Below are 27813 nucleotides of genomic sequence, written 5' to 3' on the forward strand. Positions count from 1 at the left end.
CTATATCTCCTCCCCTGTCTGCCTATATCTCCTCCGCTATCTGCCTATATCTCCTCCCCTATCTGCCTATATCTCCTCCCCTATTTGCCTATAACTCCTTCCCTATCTGCCTATATCTCCTCCCCTATCTGCCTATATCTCCTTATCTATCTGCCTATATCTTCTTCCCTATCTGCCTATATCTCCTCCCCTATCTGCCTATATCTCCTTATCTATCTGCCTATATCTCCTTCCCTATCTGCCTATGTCTCCTTCCCTATCTGCCTCTGACTTTGTCATCTTTTCACCTCCAAAATAGAATCTATCAGACAGGAAATCTCTACCTGCCAGACACCTTCTGCCCCTGTCTCCTATCCTAGTTCTTCTCCCTCTAGCTATTACTCCTTTTACTCCGTCATCCTCATCATAGGGAACAAATCCAAATTCTTCTCTCTTCTCCCCTGGTCCCCCTAACTCATCTCTCCCCTATTCAATCTACCCTTAGGGTCGTATTCAATTGCCGGCAAAAAGCCGAGATCGGCGAAATGTTCTCACTGGTGATTTCATTTCGCCAGGCGAGAACTTTTCCCTGTATTCAATTCTAAAGACTTTTTGCTGGTGCGAAAAGTCTGTGCCTTGTAACCAGCGGGAAAGATTCGCCTCTGAAAGGAGTCGGAAAAAAGTGCAGAATTGGGGGTTTGGGGTGCAAAGTTGCTGGAGCACACCTTCAGCCTTGGGACAGTCCCTCAAAGGTAAACTGTGTCCAAAAAAGCTTAAAAATTATTTTGTTTTGGGGGCGAAAAAAACTAAATTTGGGGGACAAACTTAAAAACTAGTGTAATAGACTCCAGGGGGTCCCCCAAGTATTCCCCATGTGTTTTTTGGATTGCAGGTGTTTGCTGAAGGTGCATTTTTTATATTTTTTGAAAAACGCACTCTAGCGATTATTAACCATGCTTGCACCCATTTTCATGTACCCCAAATTTGTAGGGACTGCTTATTTTCTCCTTAAAAACCTTATGATGCTATTCTTCACCACTTATGCAAAGACGCTAAATAGCACTAATTGAGAGCATTTAAGCACTCCAAATACCTTCAGCAGGGCTATTCGGGGGGATCCATAGTGATCCCCCATGTCAGTGCATCTTTTGGGGGGTGCCAGGATGATTTCCCCATTTCTGAAAGGACTTTTCGACGATTTGAGTTTCGCCAGGATGCGTTCTCGCATATTTTGCGATTGAATAGGGCGAAAAGTGGTAACAAGCGCGATACTTTTCCGGAGGCAAAGCAAGCGATGACGGAGAAATCTCAGGCATGCCAAAAGTCTGGGACTTTTCGCCGGCAATTGAATACGGTCCTTAATGTTAAGTAATATTTCTTTCAGATAATAATAATAATAATAATAATAATAATAATAATAATAATAATAATAATAACAGTAACACTGATTTGTACTGTCAATTAAAAAAAAGTGTAATACAAACTGTTTTATAATACCATGTTTTATTTAATCCGGCCTCCACCACCCCTAAATAGCCGGCCAGTCACACTCCTTTGATACTGTTATTATTATTATAATTATTATTATTAGTTTTAATAGCAAGTTTATATACTGGAAATAACACATTTTAAACTTGTAGTTAATAATAAAATGGCCCCCATTAATGACCTATTCATCTTCCTCCTCAACATCACTAAACCTGGCTTTCTCAAAAAGCTCTCTACTACGGTGACCTCTTTTCTACTCACTCAACCAGGTGATGGTGTGTTCTTCAAGGCTTTCATCTCCTCCAAATCCTCCAACTACCAGTGTCTCATCACCACCTTCTCTGCCCTCCCCCACTCCTATATCTCCTTCCCTATCTGCCTATATCTCCTCCTCTATCTGCCTCTGACTTTGTCATCTATTCACCTCCAACATAGAATCTATCAGATAGGAAATCTCTACCTGCCACCTTCTAACCCTGTCTCCTATCCTACTTCTTCTCCCTCTAGCTATTACTCCTTTTACTCCATCATAGGGAACAAATCCAAGTTCTTCTCTCTTTTCCCTTGGTCCCCCTAACTCATCTCTCTCCTATTCAATCTACCCTTAACATTAGGTCATATTTCTTTCATATGCTAACAATAATAATTGCAATAATAATAGTAATAACAATAATGACAGTAACAGAGATATGTACTGTCAATTTTTTTTGTAAATAACTAAAACACAAACTGTAGGTTTTATTTTTATATGGACACATATTTACCATGTTTTAGTTAAAACCCGGCCTCCACCACCCCTAAATAGCCGGCCAGTCACACGCCTTTGATATTTATTATTATTATTATTATTATTATTATTATTATTATTATTATAGTTATTAGTTTAAATAATCTCTCTTCTCCCCTGGACCCCCTAACTTCTCTCTGCCCTATTTATTCTCCCTTTAACCCCTCCCTTCAGCAATAATAGCATTAGTAGTAGTAATAATAATAATAATAATAATAAAACCCGGCCTCCACCTCCCCTAAATAGCCGGCCTGTCACACACTCCTTTGATGTTTATTATTATTATTATAATTATTATTAGCTTAAATAATCTCTCCTCCCCTGGTCTCCCCTAACTCCTCTCTCCCCTATTCACTCTCCCCTTAAACCCCTCCTTCAGCAATAATAGCAGTAGTAATAGTAATAATAATAAAACCCGGCCTCCACCACCCCTAAATAGCCGGCCAGTCACACTCCTTTGATATTTATTATTATTAGAATTATTATTAGTTTAAATAATCTCTCTTCTCCCCTGGCCCCCCTACCTCCTCTCTCCACTATTCACTCTCTCCTTAAACCCTTCCTTCAGCAATAATAGCAGTAGTAGTAATAATTAAAATAATAACAATAATAAAACTCGGTCTCCACCACCCCTATATAGCCGACCAGTCACACTCCTTTAATGTTTACTATTATTATTGTGATTAGTTTAAATAATCTCTCTTCTCCCCTGGTCCCCCATAACTCCTCTCTCCCCTATTAACTCTCCCCTTAAGCCCTCCCTTTAGCAATAATAGCCATAGTAGTAGAAGTAATGATAATAATAATAATAAAACCCGGCCTCCACCTCCCCTAAATAGTCGGCAAGTCAAACTCCTTTGATGTTTATTATTATTATAATCATTGATATTAGTTTAAATAATCTCTCTTCTCCCCTGGTCCCCCCTAACTCCTCTCTCCCCTATTCACTCTCCCCTTAACCCCTCCCTATAGCAAAATTAGCAGTAGTAATAATAATAATAATAATAATAATAAAACCCGGCCTCCACCGCCCCTAAATAGCCGGCCTGTCACACTCCTTTGATGTTTATTATTATTATAATTATTGTTATTAGTTTAAATAATCTCTCTTCTCCCCTGGTCTCCCCTAACTCCTCTCTCCCCTATTAACTCTCCCCTTAAGCCCTCCCTTTAGCAATAATAGCCATAGTAGTAGAAGTAATGATAATAATAATAATAATAATAATAATAATAAAACTCGGCCTCCACCTCCCCTATATAGCCGGCCAGTCACACACCTTTGATGTTTCTTTTTTTTTTATTATTATTATTATTATTATTATTATTATTAATAATATTAGTTCCATCCTAACTCATCTATCCCCGATTAAATCTCCCCTTAACCCTTCCCCTTAGCAATAATAATAGTAGTAATAATAGTTCAAATGATAATAAAAATAATAGGAATAATAATAGTAATAACAATTAAATAATAATAATAGTAATAACATCTAATGTATCTAAATTATTTGTAGAAAATGTAAAAATACAAAAAATATAAACATGTTTTAAAAATTCTAAAAACATAAACATGTTCTTCTTTTCTTCATCATGGTTCTGAAGTGCTGTGTAATAACAAAAAAAAAAGTAAGACTTTAATGTGTGTTTTCTATGGTAAAAAACACACACACTACAGTATCTTATTCTGTTTGTTGCTGTGTGATCCTGCACTATGGATGCAGAAGGTCTCCAACATGCATTGTCATCTCCTATCAATATGTCTTATTTCTATACCCAGCACCCTCATCATTAGATCTCTCATATTGTGACTATTCATGATATTAATTATCGGGATTCCGACCCCGATAATTAACATTCTAACTCGATGCAAGCGTGGAGACAGCTTATCCGAAAATCAGCTGTCTCCCCGAACTGTTTCACTGTTCCTTTCAGAGCAGTGAGACAAGTGCACATGCGTAACCTACAGGTCACGCATGCGCACAAGAGCCCCGTCGTCTAGAGGAAGGAGTCGGACAGGGGTGGAGGGATCCGAAAGAACCCTCTTCGCTATACGGGACTCCTTCCCATAGGAAGGAGTAGGTTGCGAGCCCGGAGCCAGAGCACTTGTCATCTAAAGATGGCGAATACTCCTGCACTCAAGCCTTGAAAATATTGTATTTTCGGAGCTTGATTAATTCTGACCCCATACTAGTGTATGGGGACAGTGGCCCATTCAGCGAGAGGAAGGTAAGCAGGAGATATCACGGATACCTTCTTGATGAATGGCCCGATAACTTAATTTCTACAATTGCAGGTGAAAATGTTCATTTTCCCCTGCTTTTATAGAAATTAAGTGATGATGAATAGGCCCCTATATGATGAAACAAGGGATGCACAGGATGTTATTGTTCATTTACTTATTTAATCAGTATGTGAGTTAATATATTCCCTATCCTGCATTACCTAATATCACATAGACAGCAGGCGCGTTACCAAATGGGATAGGCCATCCCCTTCCCCAAGTTCAGTCATACATTGTGTGGCTGCACAGTAACTGGGTATGAGATCTTCTTACACAGTAGCAAACTGATTGGTGGATGGTGCTGGTCATTCACAAGATGGAGTAGCTGGAGGTCTCCATACTTTAATTAGTGAATGTCTGAAACTATCCACTAATCAGAGTGCAGGCTGCTGTCACATGGCCTGTACAGTGCACAGACAGACAGCAAGACACCACAGGAGGGGTAAGTTATTTAATTGTTTCACCCTACAGATATGTGATCTAATTTCATAATAATTATACCAATAAACTTTTGGAAGTGGGCTCAGGGCCTGATTCAGAGCCGCTCGTAAGCGGGCGCTCGTTCGCTCCGAGTGATGTTCGCACATCTGCGCATGCATATGGGTTGTAATGCGCATGCGCCAACCAGTCAGTGCGGTTGGAAATCGTCTGCTCACAAAATAGCGAATGCCTGCTAATTTGAGTGACATGATGAGGCATTTGTGGGTGGTAACAGGGGAAGGTGCTTGAAAACTGGGAGTGGAGATCCGAACGCAGGCGTGCCAAATGGTCAAAACGGGCATTTTAAGGGTGTGCATAATTAACAAAGCAGCGTCATCGACCACGTCACTTGGTTGTCTTTTAGTCTGAACTGCTCGCATGATTGCGGTAGGAAAATGCTACCAGAAGAATAGCGAGCAGTTCATACGCCTTTCGATGTACTCGATTAATCTAATAAATAGCGGAGATGACGTATGATGCGAGCGGCCAAGGGGCGTCTTTACAAAATAGCGAGCGCATGTTTTGCTCGCTCGCTCAGACATAGAGGCGTCAACAGACCGCAAAGAGCGAGCGCTCAATTTAAATAGCCAGCCCCTTTTTCTGAACGACCGTCCACAAATTCCAGCTCTGAATCAGGCCCTCAGTCCAGGGGCGTATCTATAATGGGTGCAGGCTGTGCGGGGAACATGGGCCCCTGGGTCAAAGGGGGCAACGCACTGCACACCCTGCACCCATAATATTACGTACCTCTCCAGAGTCGCACATCAGTGCGGGGGTCCTGCGCTGTAAAACGACCACGGTGGCCATTTTCCTGTTGTTTGCGCATGCGCAGTACAGGGAACATGGCCGCCTCTGCAGTGCCCAGAGTCTATACCTCCAGCGCTGGCCGCGCACAGCTCAGTGCACTGCCGGCCGCCGGGCGGAGAGGAAGGGGCCTATGTCGGAGACTGCACACGGGCCCCCTCCTCTCTAGAAACGGCGCTGGCTCAGTCTCATAATTACTTCAGAGATCTGATTTTATATTATATTATATAGAAGGTAGATTTAAATTATATTATGCTGTATTATATTATGTATATTATATTGTGCTGCTAGAGATCTACGGTCTCATTTAGCATTATTGCAGAGATTGGTAAGGAGGGGAATATTTTACATTATAATGTCATCAGAGATATGGGGCCTGATTTTGAATTACAGAGATTGAAGTATGGGGTACTCTATATTAAAATGCCAACAGAGATCTCATGAACAACCATGGCTGTGTATGAATCTAATAATTAAGACACTTTCATAGAGGAGCTGACTATAAAAACTCAAAGTTCAATATTATCACCAGCATCAATCAACTGATTTGCTGAGTGACAGACATGAGCCCTGAGATGTATAAGTCACCCTCTTAGAATTTACCTTCTTCATCCAGCGAGAAGTCTAAACTATTCCTGCTGGGAGGTGGTGGCATAATCTGTAGAGCACATCCTCAGAGGTGACCTCAGAAGAATAGAAAAGAAAATGTGTTAAAATTATACTCTTAACTTATAAAGAGAATATACACATACAATATAAATATGAATACGAAAACCATCAGCTTAAAACCATCTCTTCGTTCCATAACCATCTTCCAGGTGTTAGGCCATCTCGCTCCATGCAGTTGGAAGGCTGGTGTTCTGGGGATGGTCCTCCAGTTGGAGCCCACATATGAGAACCCTCTGAACAGCTCCTGGTCCATTGAGCTCAGTGGTGTTATCTGAGCCTCTGCTGCTTCCATCTCCTCGATGTTACATCCTCTGGAGCTGTGTTCAATGGTGGGCTACAGGAAGAAGAGACAAATAAACATCCATGTACTCAAATCTGATTTCAAATTCATAAAAGCTAAAAGTGTTAGAAAAAAGTAAGATGTGACATGTATCTATGGATCCGCTGATAGCACAGACTAATGTAGTGTGGTTCTGTCTCTCTATAAAGGGTGCGGGGTGTGCGGTGCATATATTGTAGGCTGCAAAGTCTACTGGCGCCCAAACCATACCAGGGCCAAAACTAGGATTTTTCACACCCGCGGGAAGGCAGTAATTTGGCCCCTCCCCCCCAAAAAAACAACAAAGAAGACATTTTTTTACGTGCAATGCATGTGCACTCCTGAAAAAATTGTGTTGTTTCATGTATTACATTACGCCACACAGTAACGCCCACAACACATTATACCACAGTAATGTCCCTTACAACATATTATGTCACACTAATGCCCCTTACACATTATGCCACAGTAATGCCCCTTAAACATTAAGCCACCTTAATACCCCTTACACATTATGCCACAGTAATGCCCCTTACACATTATGCCATAATAATGCCCTCTTACACATTATGCCACAGTAATACCCTTTACACATTAACCCACCATAATGCACCTTGCACATTTATATCCCCCTTCCTTCCCCGAAGCCTCTCACCTTGTTCCCAGGATTTGAAGCCTCTCACCCTAAAATTTGGAGCTGCACGCCGCATTGGCAAGCTTGCTTTCCAGCTAAGGATTTGGGGCCACATGCCTGCATTGGCAGGCAACCGTCCACAGCCCTTGAGAGACAAACACCACCATCATTCTAATGCGATACTGGTCACGGGCCAATCAGAACTTGCAGACTGGCAGCCGCTGCTGATTTGCAGCTGGCCCATGAGTTCTGATTGGCTCTCAATTGGCGCTACAAGAGAATGATTGCAGCTCTGTGTCTCTGCAGGGCAGCGGGCGGCTGCCTGCCAGTCCTGGCGTGTGGCTCCAAACCCACACTAACAGCCAGGTACCTAGGCCCCCGCTCAACAGCTTGTTCTCAGTGCCCCCAAGACCAGCGTCAAGGGCACGTGCCCCCCTAGTAGCTACCCTGACCATACACCCTGCACCCATGTTCAATACTTAGCTCTCCGGAGTTCCATGTTGGCAGTGGCTGGACTCAATATAATAATGTACATGAAATCACTTACTACATATGGGTGCAATGTGATTGCATTTATTTCACTAGCTAAATAAAGCAGGTAATGCCACAGTGATCACCATGTGGATAGGCTGAGCGATGTCCTCTCATCATAAAATGATAGTTGACTTTCATCTTTTTATTATATTTGTAAATGACCCTTATTATCTTTAAATGCATTAATTGTGCAAAACTGCTTTTTTTCCTATACTTACTGGGTCAGGGACATGTGGTGGTGGGAGTCTAAGGGCTTCCAGCGAGACCCAATCCATACGCTGGAACAAAGGATGCTGGCGGATGTTTCCGGTGACTCCCAAACGCCTGGATGGATTGTTACACAGGAGCTGCTTAATGATGTCTTTAGCCACAGCTTCTGCCTCGTGGAACCGTCTGGGATGGAAGCGACGGGTTCCGGTAATCATTTCATTAATGATGACACCAAATGAATACCAATCCACTCCAGCGTTGTACTCCTCTCCTGCCAGCATCTACCATAAGAGAGATATTATAGCACATTGTTACTCTATCATTATCTACTATATGCCATGTGTCTGTGTCTCATTGGCACTAGTTCTTTGCTATTATCATCCCACCTCTGTCAGTAGGTAACACTTTGGGTAGCATTCTATTAGCTGAGTCTTTGCCGCAAATTGCTTAAAGTGGCTAAAAACGTCACAACCGTGACTAGGAATGGTCATAATGTTTTATTTGTGTGTGGTGTAACCATTTTTTTCTCCATATGGAGAGTTTTTTCTATGTTTTAGAAAAGATTTTTACATTTTATGCCTAAAAGTGATGTATACACTGTATTTTGCAGTCAAAACAAATGGCAAAAAACATTGATTAATAATGTAATAAGTGTATGTGACATCTGCCAGGCGTAAGCCGGAGCATATGCTGCTGATAGTAATAATATATTATACCCCTCACCTCTGGTGCCATATATCCAGGGGTTCCAGCGTATGCTGTGGCTGTCTGGTCACCAAAGATGTTATCGATTGCCAGGCCGAAATCAGCAATTTTCAGATGACCAGACTCTGCCATCAGGATGTTATCTGGCTTTAGGTCTCTAAAAAGAAAGATTTATAATAAATGAGAACTGTTTTGTCTAGTGAGAAATATATACTGTACATGAATTACCAGTAGTATTACAGGAGTCACATTTTGCAGACAGCGCCACCTAGTGATTACAGTGATTTCAGTTCTTACTTTAAGCGTAATAAGAAAGTGCACATCACTGTGACCTGATTATGTATGAAATTGGAATTATTAGTATAATTACCGATGGATGACACCCTTAGAGTGCAGGTGTTGTACACCACATGTGATCTCAGCTGCGTAGAACCTTAAAGAGAGGAAATGACTGTAACTTGTTGACATTAGAGAAAGGTAGAAAACCTGATATTCCCACTTACCCCCTCATGTCATAACACTGCCCCTGTCACATGACACCCTATTATCACTGACACATTCTCACAACTATGCCCCCACATGATCAGCACATTGACATATATGCAAGACATTCCATGATCTAATAGGCCATATGTTAGCAGGGCTATCAAGACAATGGTGGGACCAGGTGATATATAGGGGGTGTGGTCAAATCCCCCTGAAAAAAATTAGTGGAAAATACTATGTGCACCTACAAAGGGGGGTGTTTATCCCCCTCGACAGCTGGCCCAGGCACCCTGCCAAGCCCCTCAAACAAGTCCAGGTCCCGGTAATTAGTATCTGCTCCCCCTTCTCTCTGTGCCCCTGCATGTTATTCTATCCATACTCACATTCCACATAAAGACTTAATTAAGGTGATCAGACCGTACCTTAATGAAAAGATTACATTGAACATTTGCCATTCTCTGGAGAGGATGGCCCAGGTGTATGGGATGGGGGCATGTACATTAAAGTCTGCATTTTATTTAAGTCTAACTCATTTCAATGCAGATGTAATGCAGCTCAAAACTGAGTATTATTATCTTAAACAAGCTCTATTGATAAGGACAAGGTACCCCAGTAATGTTAGCTGCTGGGCCATCTAGCATCCCAGCTTTGGGTAAAGGTGTAGGGGTAGGAAATATTAAGGGGAATTTACAAAAGGTGTACAACCCTTATACTGTCCCTATCTGTGCACACACTGTTACAGTTCATTTCAGTACATGTCTGTTGTATTTGAGGTGCTTACGTTGCGCTGGTGATGTCCAAGCGGCCTTTCCTCTGCAGGAACTGGTATAAGTCCCCGCCACTCGCGTATTCCAGACCCAGAAATAGATGGTTCTGTTTCATTGGACACACACAATAGTCATATAATAAATTTTATTAGGAGAACATGGCAACAACTCCAAGTGAGCGAACTGGCTCATAGTAACATTATTACCCAAGAAGAGATGAATCCTGTATATGTTAGATGTGTAAATATAAATAAAGAATCCCAACTAATGATCCTTGACTAATAAGAAATACACTGTACCGTGGTCTGGAAGGCAAGGTGACCATGGATGAGGAAGGCACTACCAGACGCAACCTCTAGCACCCTGCGCTCCACAAACACCAGCTCCGGGTCCTTCAATAGCAGATTTCTCTTCCTGATGACCTTCACTGCCAATCGCTGACCAGTCAGAGAGTCCTCAGCCAGCAGGACCTACAGGTGATAGAGGAATACACACACAATCATATTTCTACTTACATTTTATTACCTCCATACGCATCCAGGTAGCTCCATATCTTTAGAGGTTAGCGGTATATTGTATTTCCAGTGTCATTAAAGTAAAAAAAAAAGTCATTTTTACATATTATTTGATTCTATAACAGAGTAGACTGTGGATGATGTTTCTGTAAATGACAATAGTAATATGCAGTCAGCCAGCACAGGAGTAAGGCCTACCCGGCTACTTTCCTGGAATGAGAATCCAGAATATTCCCAGATTAATGATGTGACTGAGGGTAATAGTGCCATTAAGTCCTGCCCCCACTGCAGGGCCGGATTAAGGGGGGGGGGTGACGGGGTGGTTGTCCCTGGGCCCCACACACGGAGGGGCCCCTACACTGGATCAGTGTGACCCTGCCGAGAACAGGTGTCCAGTGACAGTGCCGCTGCATACAGCTCAAAGTGGCTCCCGAGTCTTCTTCTCACCGGCGCCACGTGACACATTACGTTCGTGACGTCGATTGGAGGACCAGGCAGCAGCTCTGCCTGGAGGAGGTCACGCCCGCACGCCGTCACTCAGATAAGTCAGCGGCAGAGTCTTTGGGGGTAGGAGGGCAGAAGGCTTAGGGGGAAGGGGGGAAGCTCCATGTGGCTTGAAGGGGCCCCCGCAATTTAAGGGGCCCCCACAAGCCTTAATCTGGCCCTGCCACACTGCTTTATGGTGATGCTTAATGACGTACATGGAGTGACAATGATAATATATTCATGATGCCTCCTTTACTACAATGTCTGAGTCACACAGTTGTTACCTGAGTTATGTAACCACAGTCACATGACTTACCTTCCCAAAGCTGCCCTGGCCCAGTAGATGGCAGAAGGACAGCCTCTTGATGTATGTAGAGACTGTTTCTCCAGGAGCAGCTTCCTGAACACCACTTCCTCCTTAAAGGGATAAAAAAGTGAACAATGTAACATTTACTATTCAGAGTTAGGGCTCTATTTATTATCATTAGTTTTACTAAAATTAAGTGAAAAAGGGTGTTTTCACACCCTTTTCACAATATTTTAGTTTCACCTAAAGTTACTACAGGGAAATTGGAGTACAATTCGTAAAATTCTACTCCAACCCCTACGTATCACTTATTTTTAGTAATCAGATCGCATTTCCCATAATTGGAAAGGGAAATGCGATTTTGTGTGCAAGTTACTAAAAATAAATTGTGAAAAATATACCTGGGGAGGCCCTGTGATAATAACGCCACCTGGAGGTGGCATTATCCAGGGTCTCTCTCCGGTTACCGGACTCCTGCTCCACTCTAACATGCAGAGCAGAGCCCGGAGACGGCCCCAGTGATCAGCTGTGTGGTCTAAACAGACCACACGCTGATACACTACAAAAAAAAAAAAAGTAAATAAAAAAATTACTTACCTGAGTCCAGGGACCGGAGTTCGGGGCTCCGGTGATGTCCTCCCTCCGGTCAGCTGGTCTCCCTTACTGCACTGCGGCCCAGTCATCAGGTGACCGGGTCCCAGTGCAGTATGGGATGTCAGCTGACCGGAGTAATATCACACTACAATCTGCATTCCCAATGCAGATTGTAGTAAATAGAGCTCTTAGAGGCACATGTAAAATGCATGTACATTATTGTATTGTATTACACCATTATGTAACTGTAATGCAGTCAGAATACTGTTGTGTACAGAGAGAGCACATAAACTCAGCCATACAGAGGAAAGTGGGTCATCAATTGCTACTGTTGGAAAAATGGTCAGGGATGGGCTGTGGAGGGGTATTTGCACCTCAGGCTGGTGTCATATTGCATCACCTTGTGCCGGTCAGTTGCTTAATATTATTTGTATAATAGCTGGATGGGCAGACCATCAGTGTATCTGGGATATCCTCAGTGGGCCCCATTGCTTAACAATTTAATTGGCTAATATTTTACAAATATGACCCCAAAATTGTTGATTTTTTTTTAAAATGATCAAATTATGGAAATAACTATTTACACCTGATTTGGTAAAACACAATTAATAAATATGTAGATTATTAATGACATTATACTGAATAAGGGTAATAGTTCTTATTTACATAATTTGATTATTTAATAAATCAATAAGTTTTGGAACAATTTAAAAGAAGAGTTTTATACAGGTAAAAAAAACTTTATAGTGATATATAGTGTGTGTGTATATAATATATATATATATATATATATATATATATATATATATACATACACCATTTTTATAACTGTACAAAACATAATTTTACTTACACTTATCAGCCCTGCAAAAAGCCAGCAGCAGCAGTGAGTGGGCAATCCTGCGGGGCTGGCCAGGTGAGCAGTGCATGTAAATGGGGAGAGACCAGAATACACAGCATCCCTGAGCCCCTTGAGCTCAGGCTGCAGGGAGACTGTTTTTAAGCAGGAGACTGAGCTATTAATTTTATTATTATTATGTGGGTTAGTAATTTAATGTTATTGGATAGAGGACTTGGCTATTTATTAGTGTGGAGTTATTATTATTTAATGTAATGGGGATGTGGGCTGGGCTATTAATTTATTGGTGTGGTGGGGTAATCATTTAGCAGTGGATGGGAACTGTTCATTTAATGATGAGGGATATTAATATAATAGTGGCATCTTGGCAATGTCTATTCATTTAAGGTGGGGATGAGGGATATTTATTAAATATTGATGTTATTATGGGCTTTATAGGATGGAAGGTATATTTATTTATTGGGGATGGCTACATGGGATCAACAGTGGTTATGTTTATTATGTTGGTCTCAGAATGGGAGATGTGAAATGACCGAGCAGTGAGCGCTGTATACCGTGATCACTCGCACCGCCGGTATTCTGTGCTGACTGCCCTAAGTCCTGACAATGCGCCTGTGCTTCTGCGCAGTGTGTAACTTCCCGTATCCCCATACAACTGCATGCCTGAAAACTCTCTGTAACCCTGGTTGTCTCTAGAATATGTGTTATTTATTAATGGCAATGTGAAGGCACAATTGTCCCCTGTGGGCTATATTGCACTTTATACATTATATTGTGTAGGAATAATGTACTATAACTGTGAGGGAGGAGTGCTAGTCCCTTATTTTGCCAGGGGCCTTCGTCATATAAACTCTAGGTGGGGTCAGGTAGGTATTTGAAGACCCCATAGCAAAAGTTTGAGAAGGCCCCTATGTAGCACCCAATGGCAGTGTATTACTGGCCTCCAGGGGTACAGGGGAAACCCCTGGTGGGCCCCACTGCCCAAGGGCCTACCCTCTTCTCTAGTGCTCAGGTTCCAGACTGTACACTTGAATTATTAATTATACATATGTTAAATTATACTGCACAGAACTATGATGTATTTTCTACAATGCATTGCTGTTATTAATCTTGTACATTATCTTGCATGCATTAGCAGTATTTACTATATAGATTATTCAAGGGACCCAGACCATGCACTCTTAATGGTTAGCCAAGTCTCTGTGGAGGCTGGCCACAACCCCAAATATGGGCCCCTATCACTGCATTCCCCCGGTGGGCCCTTCATGCTCCAGTCCGAGACTGCCCAATGGTAAAAAATATAACACATATAACTTTGACAAGGTAGATCAGCCCTCCTCAGCACTGGGTCCTAAAGCAGGTGTACCCCTTGCACCTATTGTAGTTAGTAGGGATTAGCACAAGATGAGAAGTCAAGGCTAAAGCAACATGCAGGGCTGGCACGAGGCATGTTCAACCATTGCAGTCAAACAGGGGCGCCACCCCATTGATGGCGTACCCCTGCCAATCTTCCCGATTCTCAGCGGGACAGTCCCGTTTTTTGGGCACTGCCCTGCTGTTCAACCCGCGGGCCGAAGGGTCCCGCTGGTGGTCGGGAGGTTGGACACTCCCACCGCCGCAGCTGTGCCGGCCCCATAGAAAAGTAATGGACAATTCAGTGCAGGAAGAGGGCTGGGGGCAGCCCAGCTACTGAACGAGTGCTGGGCTTGCCCCCGGCCTGACGTTAAATGGGAGAAGTGCCATACAGGCACGTCCCCAATTAGTGTCACTTAGGGGGCATGGTCTATGATAATTAGGCCACGCCTCCTTTTTGGGCGCTCACGACTTCACCGAGCGCAGGGTGAGGGGCATCGTATTCCCTCTCCACACAGGGCGTGACACCTCCTCGAGCCGGCCCTGGTAACATGCAATAGTATGTGGAGTTGCAGCAACTCAAGTTGGAGCATATTACAGTAAACAGACCTAAATACATAAAAAACGCTATAAAGTATTCAGTTATACCCCATGTATTTCATTAATGTAGAGGTCAGATTGTATGCTGTGCTCCATTTTGTTGTGGCTAAAGGGTATTGACATTTAAAATACTCCCTGGAACTACAATGAAACATCTTACAATGGAATTGTTTCCTCTATGAGTAACAAGTAGATATAGCTTATTAGGAGCATCTCCACATAATTGTGGGCTATGCAGGGATTGTGCATATGTGTAAATACACCTGTATATTCAGGAGGATCTCTTGCACCAGGGAAAGGGCTGACACAAGTGAGAACTGAAAATAATGACATCTATGACGCCAAGTATACAGATTGTAGCAGTCCAGTCACAAGGATGCATACAACTCAGCGTGTGGGTGATATCTGTATTTAGGGCCTGATTCATTATAGATCGCTATTGTGATCGTAGCTGTGATAATGCATGCAGTTCTGCTGCGAAATATGCTAATGTTTGCAACCACTCAGCCAGCATAGAGACGCCCACTACCGCTTTCTCACATCCGTAATACCTCTCAGTCCTGCGTATAAATCGGTAACAATGAGTAACATCGGCCCCTCACACAGAATTACAGCAGGTCTGACCTGTCAAATTTTGCAATCGATAGAGGTTTTTAGCATAATCACGGCCAAGGTTATGGGCCTACCCTCCACATCCAGGTAACCTCTTTAGGGTAGGTCCCTAACATACTAGGGGTCAAATCCAGAGTGCAGGACACCCCCAAACTAGCCCAGCTAAGCCACCCTAGGGCACTGCCATAATAGGAAAAGTGAAGTGTAAAAGAAATAGTTAAGAGCAGCCACAGCTGCATATATATATATATATATTCAGGGTGTGCAGTCCAGGAACCTTTCCTATATACTGAATCTTTCCTGTCTCAGGAATTGCAGGTTCCGTTGCATGCAGTGAGTACTCAGGCTGCATATGTCGTCACAGTAGCTAATGTATGCACACCCATGTAATGGCGTTCAAACGGACAGGCACACCTGGGTTTCTCTTACCACTCCCTCGTCACCACCCCCAAACACTGAAATCCCATCACTCACTCTGCGATGGCTTTCTATCTGCGTGTGTAAATGCAATGCTAACCTTCACATGCGCACTGCGGTGCATACACATGCGCAGTATGCACCATTGACCGATATGCGTATGCAGTTGCAATTGCGATCCATGCTGTTTCAGGCCCTTAGTTCCATATATGCAATTCTGGAGCTATTATGGCCAACTCGCATTGCACTCTGCATTTAAAACCAGACACATGATCATTACCCAGCTGCATGCAGTCAGCTGTTATCATGCTAAGATTATGGTTTTACAGATGCAGCAAAGTTTGTTGCAGCAAACAGAATGTATTATGCTATTTATTCATATAACCCGGGTTACTGACAGCTTAACTCAGACCCTCCAACGCATACTTGTCTACTCTCCCGGAACTCTCCCGATAATCGGGTGCTGCTCCTGGCACCCCGCAAGACTAGGCAAGTCCCCCGGAATGGCCTCCGGCACCTCGCAAACCCACGAAAGTGGGCAGTCCGGGGGTGCGATGATGCGATTCTCATCGTCATCGTAGCCCCGCCCCCTGCCTTATAATGCCAGTAATATTAGCATTCTAAAGCGTGGGGGTTGGGGCCACTATGATGCAATCGCGTTGCCACACCCCCGCTCCGCCTACCTAAACCGCCCCCACCCTCTGCTGGACGGACCTGGAAGCCCCCTCCCGAAGCCCCCTGCAGAAAAGTCGGTAAGTATGCTCCAAAGTGACCATTCCATTAGGAATAAAATGCTCTGCTCCTGGACTTCCCTCTTAATTTATGATTACAGACACCTGTGCTGAAACACCTGTCTCATCAATTACCTAGTTCAGCACAGGTGACTGCAATCATACATTAGGTGGGACCCCAGGAGCAGAGCATTTTGTATCTAATGGAATAGGTCATGTTAACTATGATTCAAGATATCAGAGATTTAGTTGTGACAAACCATTTACTGCACTAAATCCTGCCCCATATGTAAATAACTGGATAAAACCACATACTCTTCAGTAGTAAACATATACCTATTGTAGTCAGCTGTAAGGTGCCCATGCAGGAGAGCACAATCTCTTTCTCATAGTAATTATGCCTGCTGCCCCTTTACATTAAGCATCCTATTTCCATAGCCATGTAACAGCACTGGGTGTGGTTATCATTATCTAGTCCCCTATGCCCGATATCCCCTAACAATGCATGATAAAAGGGAAATGCTGCATTTTCCATCTAGAAGGATTAATCACCCCCTCCCTCGGACACATACAGGGGTATTCAATATGGGACCGATAAGTCCGTTTTTGCGTTAATATCGGAGGTATGACGTCATTATCGCAGGTTTTACTTTTACACCGTATTCAATTTCAGAGACATCGCATTTTTGAAAAGTCGAAGTTAAAAAACGGGGATAAGTTTTCACCATTGAATAGGTGTCGAAAAAAAGTGCAGAATTGGGGTTTAGGGGTGCAGGCTTAAAAAAAATAGCCTGCACCCTTCAGAAGGACCCCTTGAAACGATCTGTGTCAAAAAAAAATAAAAAATCGGGACAGCCCAAAAAAAGCACTTGGAATTTGGGGGCCAAAAAAAAAATGTTGGGGAACAAAGTTGAAAATAAGCGAACTTGACTCTGGGGGGTCCCCAAGTATGCCCCAGGTGATTTTTTCATTGCAGCTGCTTGTGCAAGTGGGTTTTTCACGATTTTTTCAAGTATGTTTAGCAACTTTAAAATATGCTGACCCCCATTTTCAAGTACCCCAAATTTGCTGGGCATAGTTATTTTTCCCCAAAAAATTTTCTAAATGCTCTTCTGCACCACCTTCTTCAAAGTCGCATTTATGCACTTGCCGCGGCTATTAGAAACCCCGACTTCCTTTAGGAGTTAAAAATGAGGGTACCCATAGTGATCCCCCATGTCTACACATCATTAGGGGGGTCCCTAGAATATTTCCCGAAAATTCCCGTTTTTGTTAACCTGTTAAAAAAATGTGTAAAAATTTAGAAAAAAAATGACATAAGGTCCCCCCCCCAAAAGCCAAACCAGCCCCAGGCTTGCCAGCCAGTGGTGGTTTCTAAAAATACGGGGAACAAAATGTGTAGGGTTCCACCGTATTTTAGAAACCAACACCAGGCTGCAGGGACAAGTGCTGGTTTTAAATATAGGGGGCAAAAACGACGTGGGGTACCCCCTATATTTAAGACCAGCACCAGATCCAACCGACCGGGGTGCAATGCCACAGCCCGGAGACCCAATCACCGGGGCTCCAGGTCCAAAGCATTACACCCCAAGTCGGTCAGCGTAAGCCGGTGATCTCGGGGGAGTCTGGGACCCCCCAAAAAAGGGTCCCCCCTCTCCCGAGCACCACAGGCTTACGCTGCAGCCTGGGGCTCATCCCCATACCCCTGGAGCGGTGGGTATGGGGGTAATAGGGGGGCCAAATAATGTAAAACTATTGTACTTTACAGTGGAACTACAAGTGCCAGCATGCCTGCCATTTTGCACTTGTGGAACTACAAGTGCCAGCAGACATGCGGCACCTGTAATTTCACTGTAAAATAAATAGTTAAAAAAAGACAAAACACACACACCGTGATTAGTATAAGTTTATTACATACACCTACCCATTCACACATACTTACCTATACCAGAAGTTTCTGTCCCCTTGTCCAAGTAGAGATCCATGGTAGCTGGCCCTGCAAGGAAGATTTCATACTCACCTACATCCAGCGCTGGTCTCCGTAGTAGTCCATGGGATTTAAAAAAAAATGGCCACTGCCGGCACCTCACGGGGCATTGCAGTCCCGTCAGCCAATCAGCGCTGACTGTAGAGCGCCCGCTGATTGGCTCCGGCAACTGACAGTTCCCACGTGGTGTGACTCGACCACGTGGGAACTGTCAGTAGCTGGAGCCTATCAGCGGCAGCGCTACAGTCAGCGCTGCCGCTGATTGGCTGATGGGACTGCAATGCCCCGTGAAGTCCCGGCAGTGGCCATTCGGGAGCTATGTGTATGTGTGACAACACACATACACATAGCTAGTAGCGTGGATCGGGTAACTCGTTTATTTTTTTTTAAATCCCATGGACTACTACGGAGACCAGCGCTGGATGTAGGTGAGTATGAAATCTTCCTTGCAGGGCCAAGTTGTAAGGATCTACTGGACAAGGGGACAGAAACTTCTGGTATAGGTAAGTATGTGTGAATGGGTAGGTGTATGTAATAAAGTTATACTAATCACGGTGTGTGTGTTTTGTCTTTTTTTAACTATTTATTTTACAGTGAAATTACAGGTGCCGCATGTCTGCTGGCACTTGTAGTTCCACAAGTGCAAAATGGCAGGCATGCTGGCACTTGTAGTTCCACTGTAAAGTACAATAGTCTTACATTATTTGGCCCCCCTATTACCCCCAAACCCACCGCTCCAGGGGTATGGGGATGAGCCCCAGGCTTCAGCGTAAGCCTGTGGTGCTCGGGAGAGGGGGGACCCTTTTTTGGGGGGTCCCCGACTCCCCCGAGATCACCGGCTTGCGCTGACCGACTTGGGGTGTAATGCTTTGGACCTGGAGCCCCGGTGTTTGGGTCTCCGGGCTGTGGCATTGCACCCCGGTCGGTTGGGTCTGGTGCTGGTCTTAAATATAGGGGGTACCCCACGTCGTTTTTGCCCCCTATATTTAAAACCAACACTTGTCCCTGCAGTCTGGTGTTGGTTTCTAAATACGGTGGAACCCTACACATTTTGATCCCCGTATTTTTAGAAACCACCACTGGCTGGCAAGCCTGGGGCTGGTTTAGCTACTGGAGGGGGACATTATGTCATTTTTTTTCTAAATTTTTACAGATTTTTTTTACAGGTTAACAAAAATGGGAATTTTCGGGAAATATTCTAGGGACCCCCCTAATGATGTCTAGATATGGGGGATCACTTAGGGTACCCCCATTTTTAACTACTGAAGGAAGTTGGGGTTTCTAATAGCCGCGACAGGAAAAAACACCTGGCAAAGCTATTTAAAAACACGACTTTCTTTTGCAGGCAAAAACGGGGTTACCCATAGTGATCCCCCATGTCTGGACATCATTAGGGGTCCCAGGCATATTTCCCGAAAATTCCCGTTTTTTTCCTTAAATGGGGTCAAGTGGCATTTTTAAAAAAACAGGGATAATTTTTCAAATCACTATAGCAAGTGAAAAAAATGCAGAATAGGGGTTTGGGGGTGTAGGCTTATAAAAAATAGCCTGTAGTTTTGGGAATGTCCCCTTAAAAGGAAATGTTAAAAAAAAATGTCCCCATAAAATCGGGACACCATTACAAAAAAAAAAAAAATTGGGGGGGGTTAAAAAAAAAAAAATTATGTAAAAAAATTACCAAACTAACGAAATTATTTCTGGTGGGGTCCCCAAGTATGGGGCAGGTGTTTTATTCATTGCGCAAAGTAGCGGCAGGTGCACAAATGCAGAATTTTTAATAAACTTACTTTAGGGACATCAAAATATGCTAGTACCCATTTTCATGTACCCCAAATTTGATGGGACCACTTAAAAAAATGAAAAAAATAACCTAAGTGCTCTTCTGCAACACTTCTTCAATGTTGGGAAAAAAACACCTGCTGCGGCTATTTAAATCCCCGACTTTCATTTAAAGGCTAAAACGGGGGTACCCATAGTGATCCCCCATGTTTTTACAACTTTAGGGGGGTCTTACAAATTTTTTATGGAAAAAATCGTAACTTTACGCAAATCCAACTTCGGAGGTTCCCGTTTTCGATAATTTTATATTGAATATGGGGATAAGCGGGAGCGCGCCCGATACTTTAACGCAGAAAAAAACTCCGATATGAAACGTTAACTTCGGCAGTGAAGTTAACGTTTCATATTGAATACCCCTCTTAGAGGGGTATTCAATATGAAAGGTTAACTTCCCTGGCAAAGTTAACATTTCATATCGGAGTTTTTTTCTGCGTGAAGGTATGGTGCGCGCTCCCGCTTATCCCCGTATTCAAAATAAAATTAACGAAAACGGGAAACTCCCAAGTTGGATTTGCGTAAAGTTACGAATTTTTCCTTAAAATAATTGTAAGACCCCCCTAAAGTTGTAAAAACATGGGGGAACACTATGGGTACCCCCGTTTTAGCCATTAGTTGAAAGTCGGGGATTTAAATAGCCGCAGCAGGAGTTTTTTTCCAGACATTGAAGAAGTGATGCAGAAGAGCACTTACGTTATATTTTTTCATTTTTTTAAGTGGTCCCATCAAATTTGGGGTACATGAAAATGGGTACTAGCAAATTTTGGTGTCCCTAAAGTAATTTTTTTAAAATTCTGCATTTGTGCACCTGCCGCTATAAATCTATTCTAGAAAACACCTGCCGCATACTTGCAGAATAGCCCTGAACCTATTTCCCTATTGTTTAACAATTGTTTCCCTTTTTTTTTTTTTGCAACCCAATTTTTAAATTCATTTTTTGGGGTGTCCCTGTTTTTTTTTTTTTAACTTTTTTTGACACAGTTCTTTTTTAAATGTCAATCTCAGGGGTGCAGGCTATTTTTTTTAAGCCTGCACCCCTAAACCCCAATTCTGCACTTTTTTTCGACACCTATTCAATGGTGAAAAGTTATCACCGTTTTTTATCAAAGACTTGTCAAAACTGCGATAAGTCTTTGAAATTGAATAGGGTGTAAAAGTAAAACCTGCGATAATGACTTCATCATTGCAATATTAACGCAAAAACGATGTTATCGCACCCATATTGAATACCCCTCATAGTGATTGCATTATGGCTGGTGGGGCAATTTAAGGCTAGGTGGTGCTAGGCAGCTGCAGAGGTGAAAGGACTGCAGATGAATAACATAGGGATAAATCACATACCTACAGTATAACCTAAGGCCATCAGGTTGAGGGGGAGGATATACAGATTGAGGGGACATGACAGCAGAAAAGAAGCTACAGAAGGTCACTAAGGGTATATCTTCAGTTGAGCCATGGGCAGGGCCGCCAACAGAAATCTTGCGGCCTGGTACACTGATATCTCTGGGGGCCCCCCTCGACCCCCCTCACCCACACATATCTCCCCTGCATTTCCCAAAACACGTGTTACAGCTATACATTGAACAGAGATACCCCCATATATATATTAGCTATACACTGAACAGAGATACCCCCATACATATTACAGAGACAATCAGCCTTTGTCACCCCTGTATTGCCACATACTACTGCAAGTCATATGTTGTAGAAGTAACCACATTATCATCTATAACTTGCCCAGGACCCCACGATAGACAGATAGAAAGATAGATAGATAGATAGATAGATAGATAGATAGATAGATAGATAGATATAGGAGACAGATAGATACAGTCAGGTGCATAAATATTGGGACATTGACAGAATTTTCATATTTTGGCCTCTATTCACCACCACAATGGCTTTGAAATGAAACAAACAAGATGTGCTTTAACTGCAGACTTTCAGATTTAAATTTGAGGGTAATTACATCCAAATCAGGTGAACAGTGTAGGAATTACAACGGCTTCTATATGTGCCTCCCACTTTTTAAGGGGCCAAAAGTAATGGGACTATCAACTCAAAAGCTATTTTATCGACAGGTGTGGGCTATTCCCTCGTTATTTCATTAACAATTAAGCAGGTAAAAGGTCTGGAGTTGATTCTAGGTGTGACATTTGCATTTGGAATCAGTTGCTGTCGACTCTCAATATGAGATCCAAAGAGCTGTCACTATCAGTGAAGCAAGCCATCATTAGGCTGAAAAATCAAAACAAACCCATCAGAGAGATAGCAAAAACATTAGGTGTGGCCAAATCAACTGTTTGGAACATTCTTAAAAAGAAAGAACGCACCGGAGAGCTCAGCAACACCAAAAGATCCGGAAGACCACGGAAAACAACTGTAGTGGATCACAGAAGAATTATTTCCCTGGTGAAGAAAAACCCCTTCACAACAGTTGGCCAAATCAAGAACACTCTCCAGGAGGTAGGTGTATATGTGTCAAAGTCAACAATCAAGAGAAGACTTCACAAGAGTGTATATAGAGGGTTTACCACAAGATGTAAACCATTGGTGAGCCTCAAAAACAGGAAGACCAGATTAGAGTTTGCCAAACAACATCTAAAAAAGCCATTACAGTTCTGGAACAACATCCTATGGACAGATGTGACAAAGATCAACTTGTACCAGAGTGATGGGAAGAGAAGAGTATGGAGAAGGAAAGGAACTTCTCATGATCCAAAACATACCACCTCATCAGTGAAGCATGGTGGTGTTAGTATCATGGCGTGGGCATGTATGACTGCCAATGGAACTGGTTCCCTTGTATTTATTGATGATGTGACTGCTGACAAAAGCAGCAGAATGAATTCTGAGTGTTTCGGGCAATATTATATGCTCATATTCAGTCAAATGCTTCAGAACTCATTGGACGGCGCTTCACAGTGCAGATGGACAATGACCCAAAGCATACTGCAAAAGCAACCAAAGAGTTTTTTAAGGCTAAAAAGTGGAATGTTATGCAATGGCCAAATCAGTCCCCTGACCTGAATCCGATTGAGCATACAATTCACTTGATAAAGACAAAACTGAAACGAAAATGCCCCAAGAACAAGCAGGAACTGAAGACATTTGCAGTAGAGGTGGCAGAGCATCACCAGGGATGAAACCCAGCGTCTGGTGACGTCTATGCGTTCCAGACTTCAGGCTGTAATTGCCTGCAAAGGATTTGCAACAAAGTATAAAAAAGTAAAAGTTAGATTTAGGATTGTTTAGTTTGTCCCATTACTTTTGGCCCCTTAAAAAGTGGGAGGCACATATAGAAACCGTTGTAATTCCTACACCGGTCACCTGATTTGGATGTAATTACCCTCAAATTAAATCTGAAAGTCTGCAGTTAAAGCACATCTTGTTTGTTTCATTTCAAAGCCATTGTGGTGAATAGAGGCCAAAATATGAAAAATCTGTCAATGTCCCAATATTTATGCACCTGACTGTATGAGATAGATAGATAGATAGATAGATAGATAGATAGATAGATAGATAGATAGATAGATAGATAGATAGATATGAGATAGATAGATAGATAGATAGATAGATATGAGATAGATAGACCATTTTAAAGCCACCCTCTGCTTATACCCATTTTTTTATATTATATATATTTGGCAGTAGCAGCACAGTGTTTTTGTTTTAAATAATATCCCATAATATTCTACATGTAAATCCAATGCAAAACTAATTAAATTAATTGATTTTGCTTACCGCATCTCACAGTTAGTGCGTGTTTCAGTCAGCTGCTGCGCTGCCATTCAGTGACTGTCAGATGCTATGGACTGGTTGGGACTGCCAGCCAGGGAAGGTCAGGTGTCATAGATAAGTGTCATAGATAGGATTCTGTAGTGTGGAGGGACTGGAGTGGAGGTGCTGCAGGGCTGCATATGGACAGTGCATATGGATTAGTTTTGCATTGGACACCATTACTGGGGGGATAGCTACTAGTGGGGGCACCATTACTGGGGGGGGGCTACTACTACTGGGGACATCATTACTGGGGGGTAGCCACTACTACTGGGGACACCATTACTGGGGGGAGCTAATACTACTGAGCACACCATTACTGTGGGGGACTACTACTACTGGGGACACCATTACTGGGGGGCAGCTGCTACTGGGGGCACCATTACTGGGGGGGAGCTACTACTACTGGGGACACCATTACTGGGGGGGAGCCACTACTACTGGGGACACCATTACTGGGGGGGAGCTACTACTACTGAGGACACCATTACTGGGGGGGAGCTACTACTACTGGGGACACCATTACTGGGGGGGACTACTACTACTGGGGACACCATTACTGGGGGGGAGCTACTAGTACTGGGGACACCATTACTGGGGGGGACCTACTACTACTGGGGGCACCATTACTGGGGGGGAGCTACTACTCCTGGGGGCACCATTGCTCGGGAGGAGCTGCTACTACTGGGGACACCATTACTGGGGGGCTACTACTGGGGGCACTGCATCGGGAGGGTGAACCTCTACTGGGGACTACTACTGGGGGCACTATATAAGGGGCTTACTACTAGGGGACCACTACTGGGGGCACTAATTAGGGAGAACCACTACAGGGTGCCCTGTATAGGGGGATCACTGCTGGGGGCCTGCATAAGGGGGACCACTACTGGGGGCACTGAATAAGAGGAACTAATAAGGGGCTGCATAAGGGGGTCCACTACTGGGGCATTGCATACTGGGGGTACTGTATAAGGGGAACTAATGGGGGGCTGCTTAAGGGGGACCACTACTGGGGGTACTGTAAAAGGGGCACTACTATGGGCCTGCATAAGATTGACCACAACTGGGGACATTGTATACTGGGGGTACTGTATAAGGGGCACTACTGGGGTTAAGGTGCATATGCAAAGGAATGGTCAGAGTTACGATAAAGGGGTGTGTCATATTGACATGCCCCGTTTTTAAGTGACCACGCCCATTTTTCTGCCAGTTGTAGCCTTCCCAGTGCTTCTCTGGCTTGAATACATACTGCTTACCTTCCCAACATGCTCCTCCATCTCCAAATTGGAGTTTCTATAGAGGAGTGTATAAAGAGGCGCAATATGAAAAAGCTCAGGCATGAGCTATATATATAAATGCATTTTTTACAAATCTGTGTCATTATACTGCTGGGAACAGCTACAGGGACTGATTGTACAAGATCCCTCTATCCTGGTTGTTTTCAGGCTGAAAGAAGGATTTTTCTTCATATGACACTATTCTGAGATGACATTATATAAAATAAGCGTCTACACCTTTATTTAATGTTTTGATGCTTGATGAGTTGCAAAAATGTTAAAGAGCTGTAGGGAGCAATGGCTTCCGCTCTACAGTGTGATACTGTGCGAGCTGGTATTAATGGAGAAGATAATTGCGTTATCTTCTCTGGTAACACTTTGCTGTATATTGGGAATAGTACTGAAAAATGTGGTAACACTCATATCCGCATTGTTTAGTAGAAATTTGTTTGCTGAATAAAGCCCCAACTGTGATATTTTTAGGAAAAGCAACAGAGATCATTATCTGCGTAAAAAAAAGACTAATAACAGACAGTCCTAGGTAGTCCCTTGAACAGCAAAGTAAATTTTTTGTATTTATTAATGCATATGTTAATCCATATAAATTAAGGTTGTTTATTGATTAGGCACATTTCATTACTGTGGTTCTTTTTCATAGAATATATGAAACTCTTTTTCTTTATATACTACACTTAAGCAAATTCTCGTTGGAATTACCACAACCCCACTAATGGCAGTATATCACCTCACTAGTGGTTGGCCTTACCCCTAAGTGGGACCCATGATTACATTCCCTTTAGGGGCAGTAGATGTAGTTTGGACCATGCTAACTTGAGCAAGCAGTTAGAGACCCAAGAGATGGAAAATAACAGATAAAGAAGACTTTTAGCCAAATTAAACACATATTTCTAATTATATTCATAATTTCAGCTGCAAATCCTAATATTGTTATACTGCATGTGATGGCCATAAATGATTACCTCAGATAATATTGAATAATTACTTCATAAAGGTTATCATATTTACCACCAGGCAAAAGGTACATAATTTGTTGGATGTGTGATTCTCATAGGAAATGGGTGTGGTAATTGTGGATAATGGGAGTGGTCTAAACTGTCCAGATTGTTTTTGTTGTTTTCTTGTAAGGTTTGTATTATTCTAGTCTACTGGTTGTCATGTCTAATATATTGATACGGCCATACCTGCTCGTTCCTGTCTCCTTCTAGAGTCACCAAAGCGAATGACCTCCCCAGATGTTTTCCTTCTCTTCCTGTCTGCAATCATTCCACTGTCTATGCCAATTTCTTCTATCTGATCCTCTCTCTTCCTCCTCTTATCACTCTTTTGGCTGGTATAATCCATAGAAAAAAATTCCTGGCTCCCATCATCAGAGCTGTTTTCCACATGCAGGCACTTCTTCCTTCCTTTCGTGCGAGACTCGGTGGAAATCCTCTTTCTGGCCTTCTTGATCGCCCAAGACTCCTCCAAACTGTCAGATATCTTTCTTTTCTTCAAAGCCATCATCTTCTTTCTTCTCTTGTAGATAGAAAACTCCTCATCCTCTGAGCTCCTGGCTTCCTCCAGATGTGACGCCATCCTGTCGACAGTCCAACTGTCTCTGACTCCCAACTGCCACTCAGAGTTTTGAAAGTAAACAGTAGCAGGTGATCATGTGACAGCAGCATGGCAGCTGATGATGGCACCAGCTATGCTTTACCAGACAGCCCATCACCATAGATGATGCCCATCTCATGTAGCTACATTGTAGCTGATACTGTTACTTCTCCTATTACAATCAATTGATGTTGACAAATGCTTGAAGTTACAAATCAGGGTAATTAAAAAAAACATTAATTCATATACATTTTTGAGCTTGGAAGAGGGCCTCTGTGGCATCACTGACAAATCTCCTTGCTGGACTGACGCAGATGGTGTATCGCTTGTATCTTTTATCATGGGTGCTGTTTCATGCTGACTAACTATAGAAGGCTAGCTTGTATAGTAAGGAATTTAACCTTTCAGACCTAGAAATTGAATAAATTATAGAGGCTTAAGTAGAAATATGTATCAGCAACAGCATGACGCACAGTCACAGTGTCCTCTTTAGGGCCATATTCAATTTGAAGAGAAAAGTCAGAGGTTGGACTTTTCGCCATCATCACCGTTTTTTGCAGGGATAACGTATTGGGCATGTGCCCGCTTATCCCCGTATTCAATTTGGATCCGCAGAAAACTGGACCCGGTGGAAAAGTAAGTATCGAAAAGTGCTGTTTGTTTTTGGGGAAATCACGCTGTCACCCCCCAAAAGATGTTCTG

At 43.0% G+C, this 27813-nt stretch overlaps 1 protein-coding gene across 1 annotated transcript; it reads right to left on the reverse strand.

Annotated features, from left to right (window-relative positions):
* Window positions 1–3607: 3607 nt before the first annotated feature.
* On the reverse strand, window positions 3608–27093 carry LOC148521955 (protein kinase C delta type-like). Its single transcript, XM_088474321.1, has 9 exons — window positions 26700–27093; window positions 11461–11561; window positions 10443–10613; window positions 10158–10249; window positions 9261–9323; window positions 8909–9047; window positions 8194–8466; window positions 6423–6822; window positions 3608–3858 (listed from the first exon to the last, which is right to left on the reverse strand). Exons 1-8 carry the CDS (start codon window positions 27091–27093, stop codon window positions 6544–6546), a joined length of 1512 nt encoding a protein of 503 aa, XP_088330447.1. The 3' UTR covers window positions 3608–3858; window positions 6423–6543.
* Window positions 27094–27813: the final 720 nt, after the last annotated feature.

Source organism: Taudactylus pleione, unplaced genomic scaffold, assembly GCF_031769625.1.
Source record: "Taudactylus pleione unplaced genomic scaffold, aTauple2 ptg000154l, whole genome shotgun sequence".
NCBI lineage: Eukaryota > Metazoa > Chordata > Amphibia > Anura > Myobatrachidae > Taudactylus > Taudactylus pleione.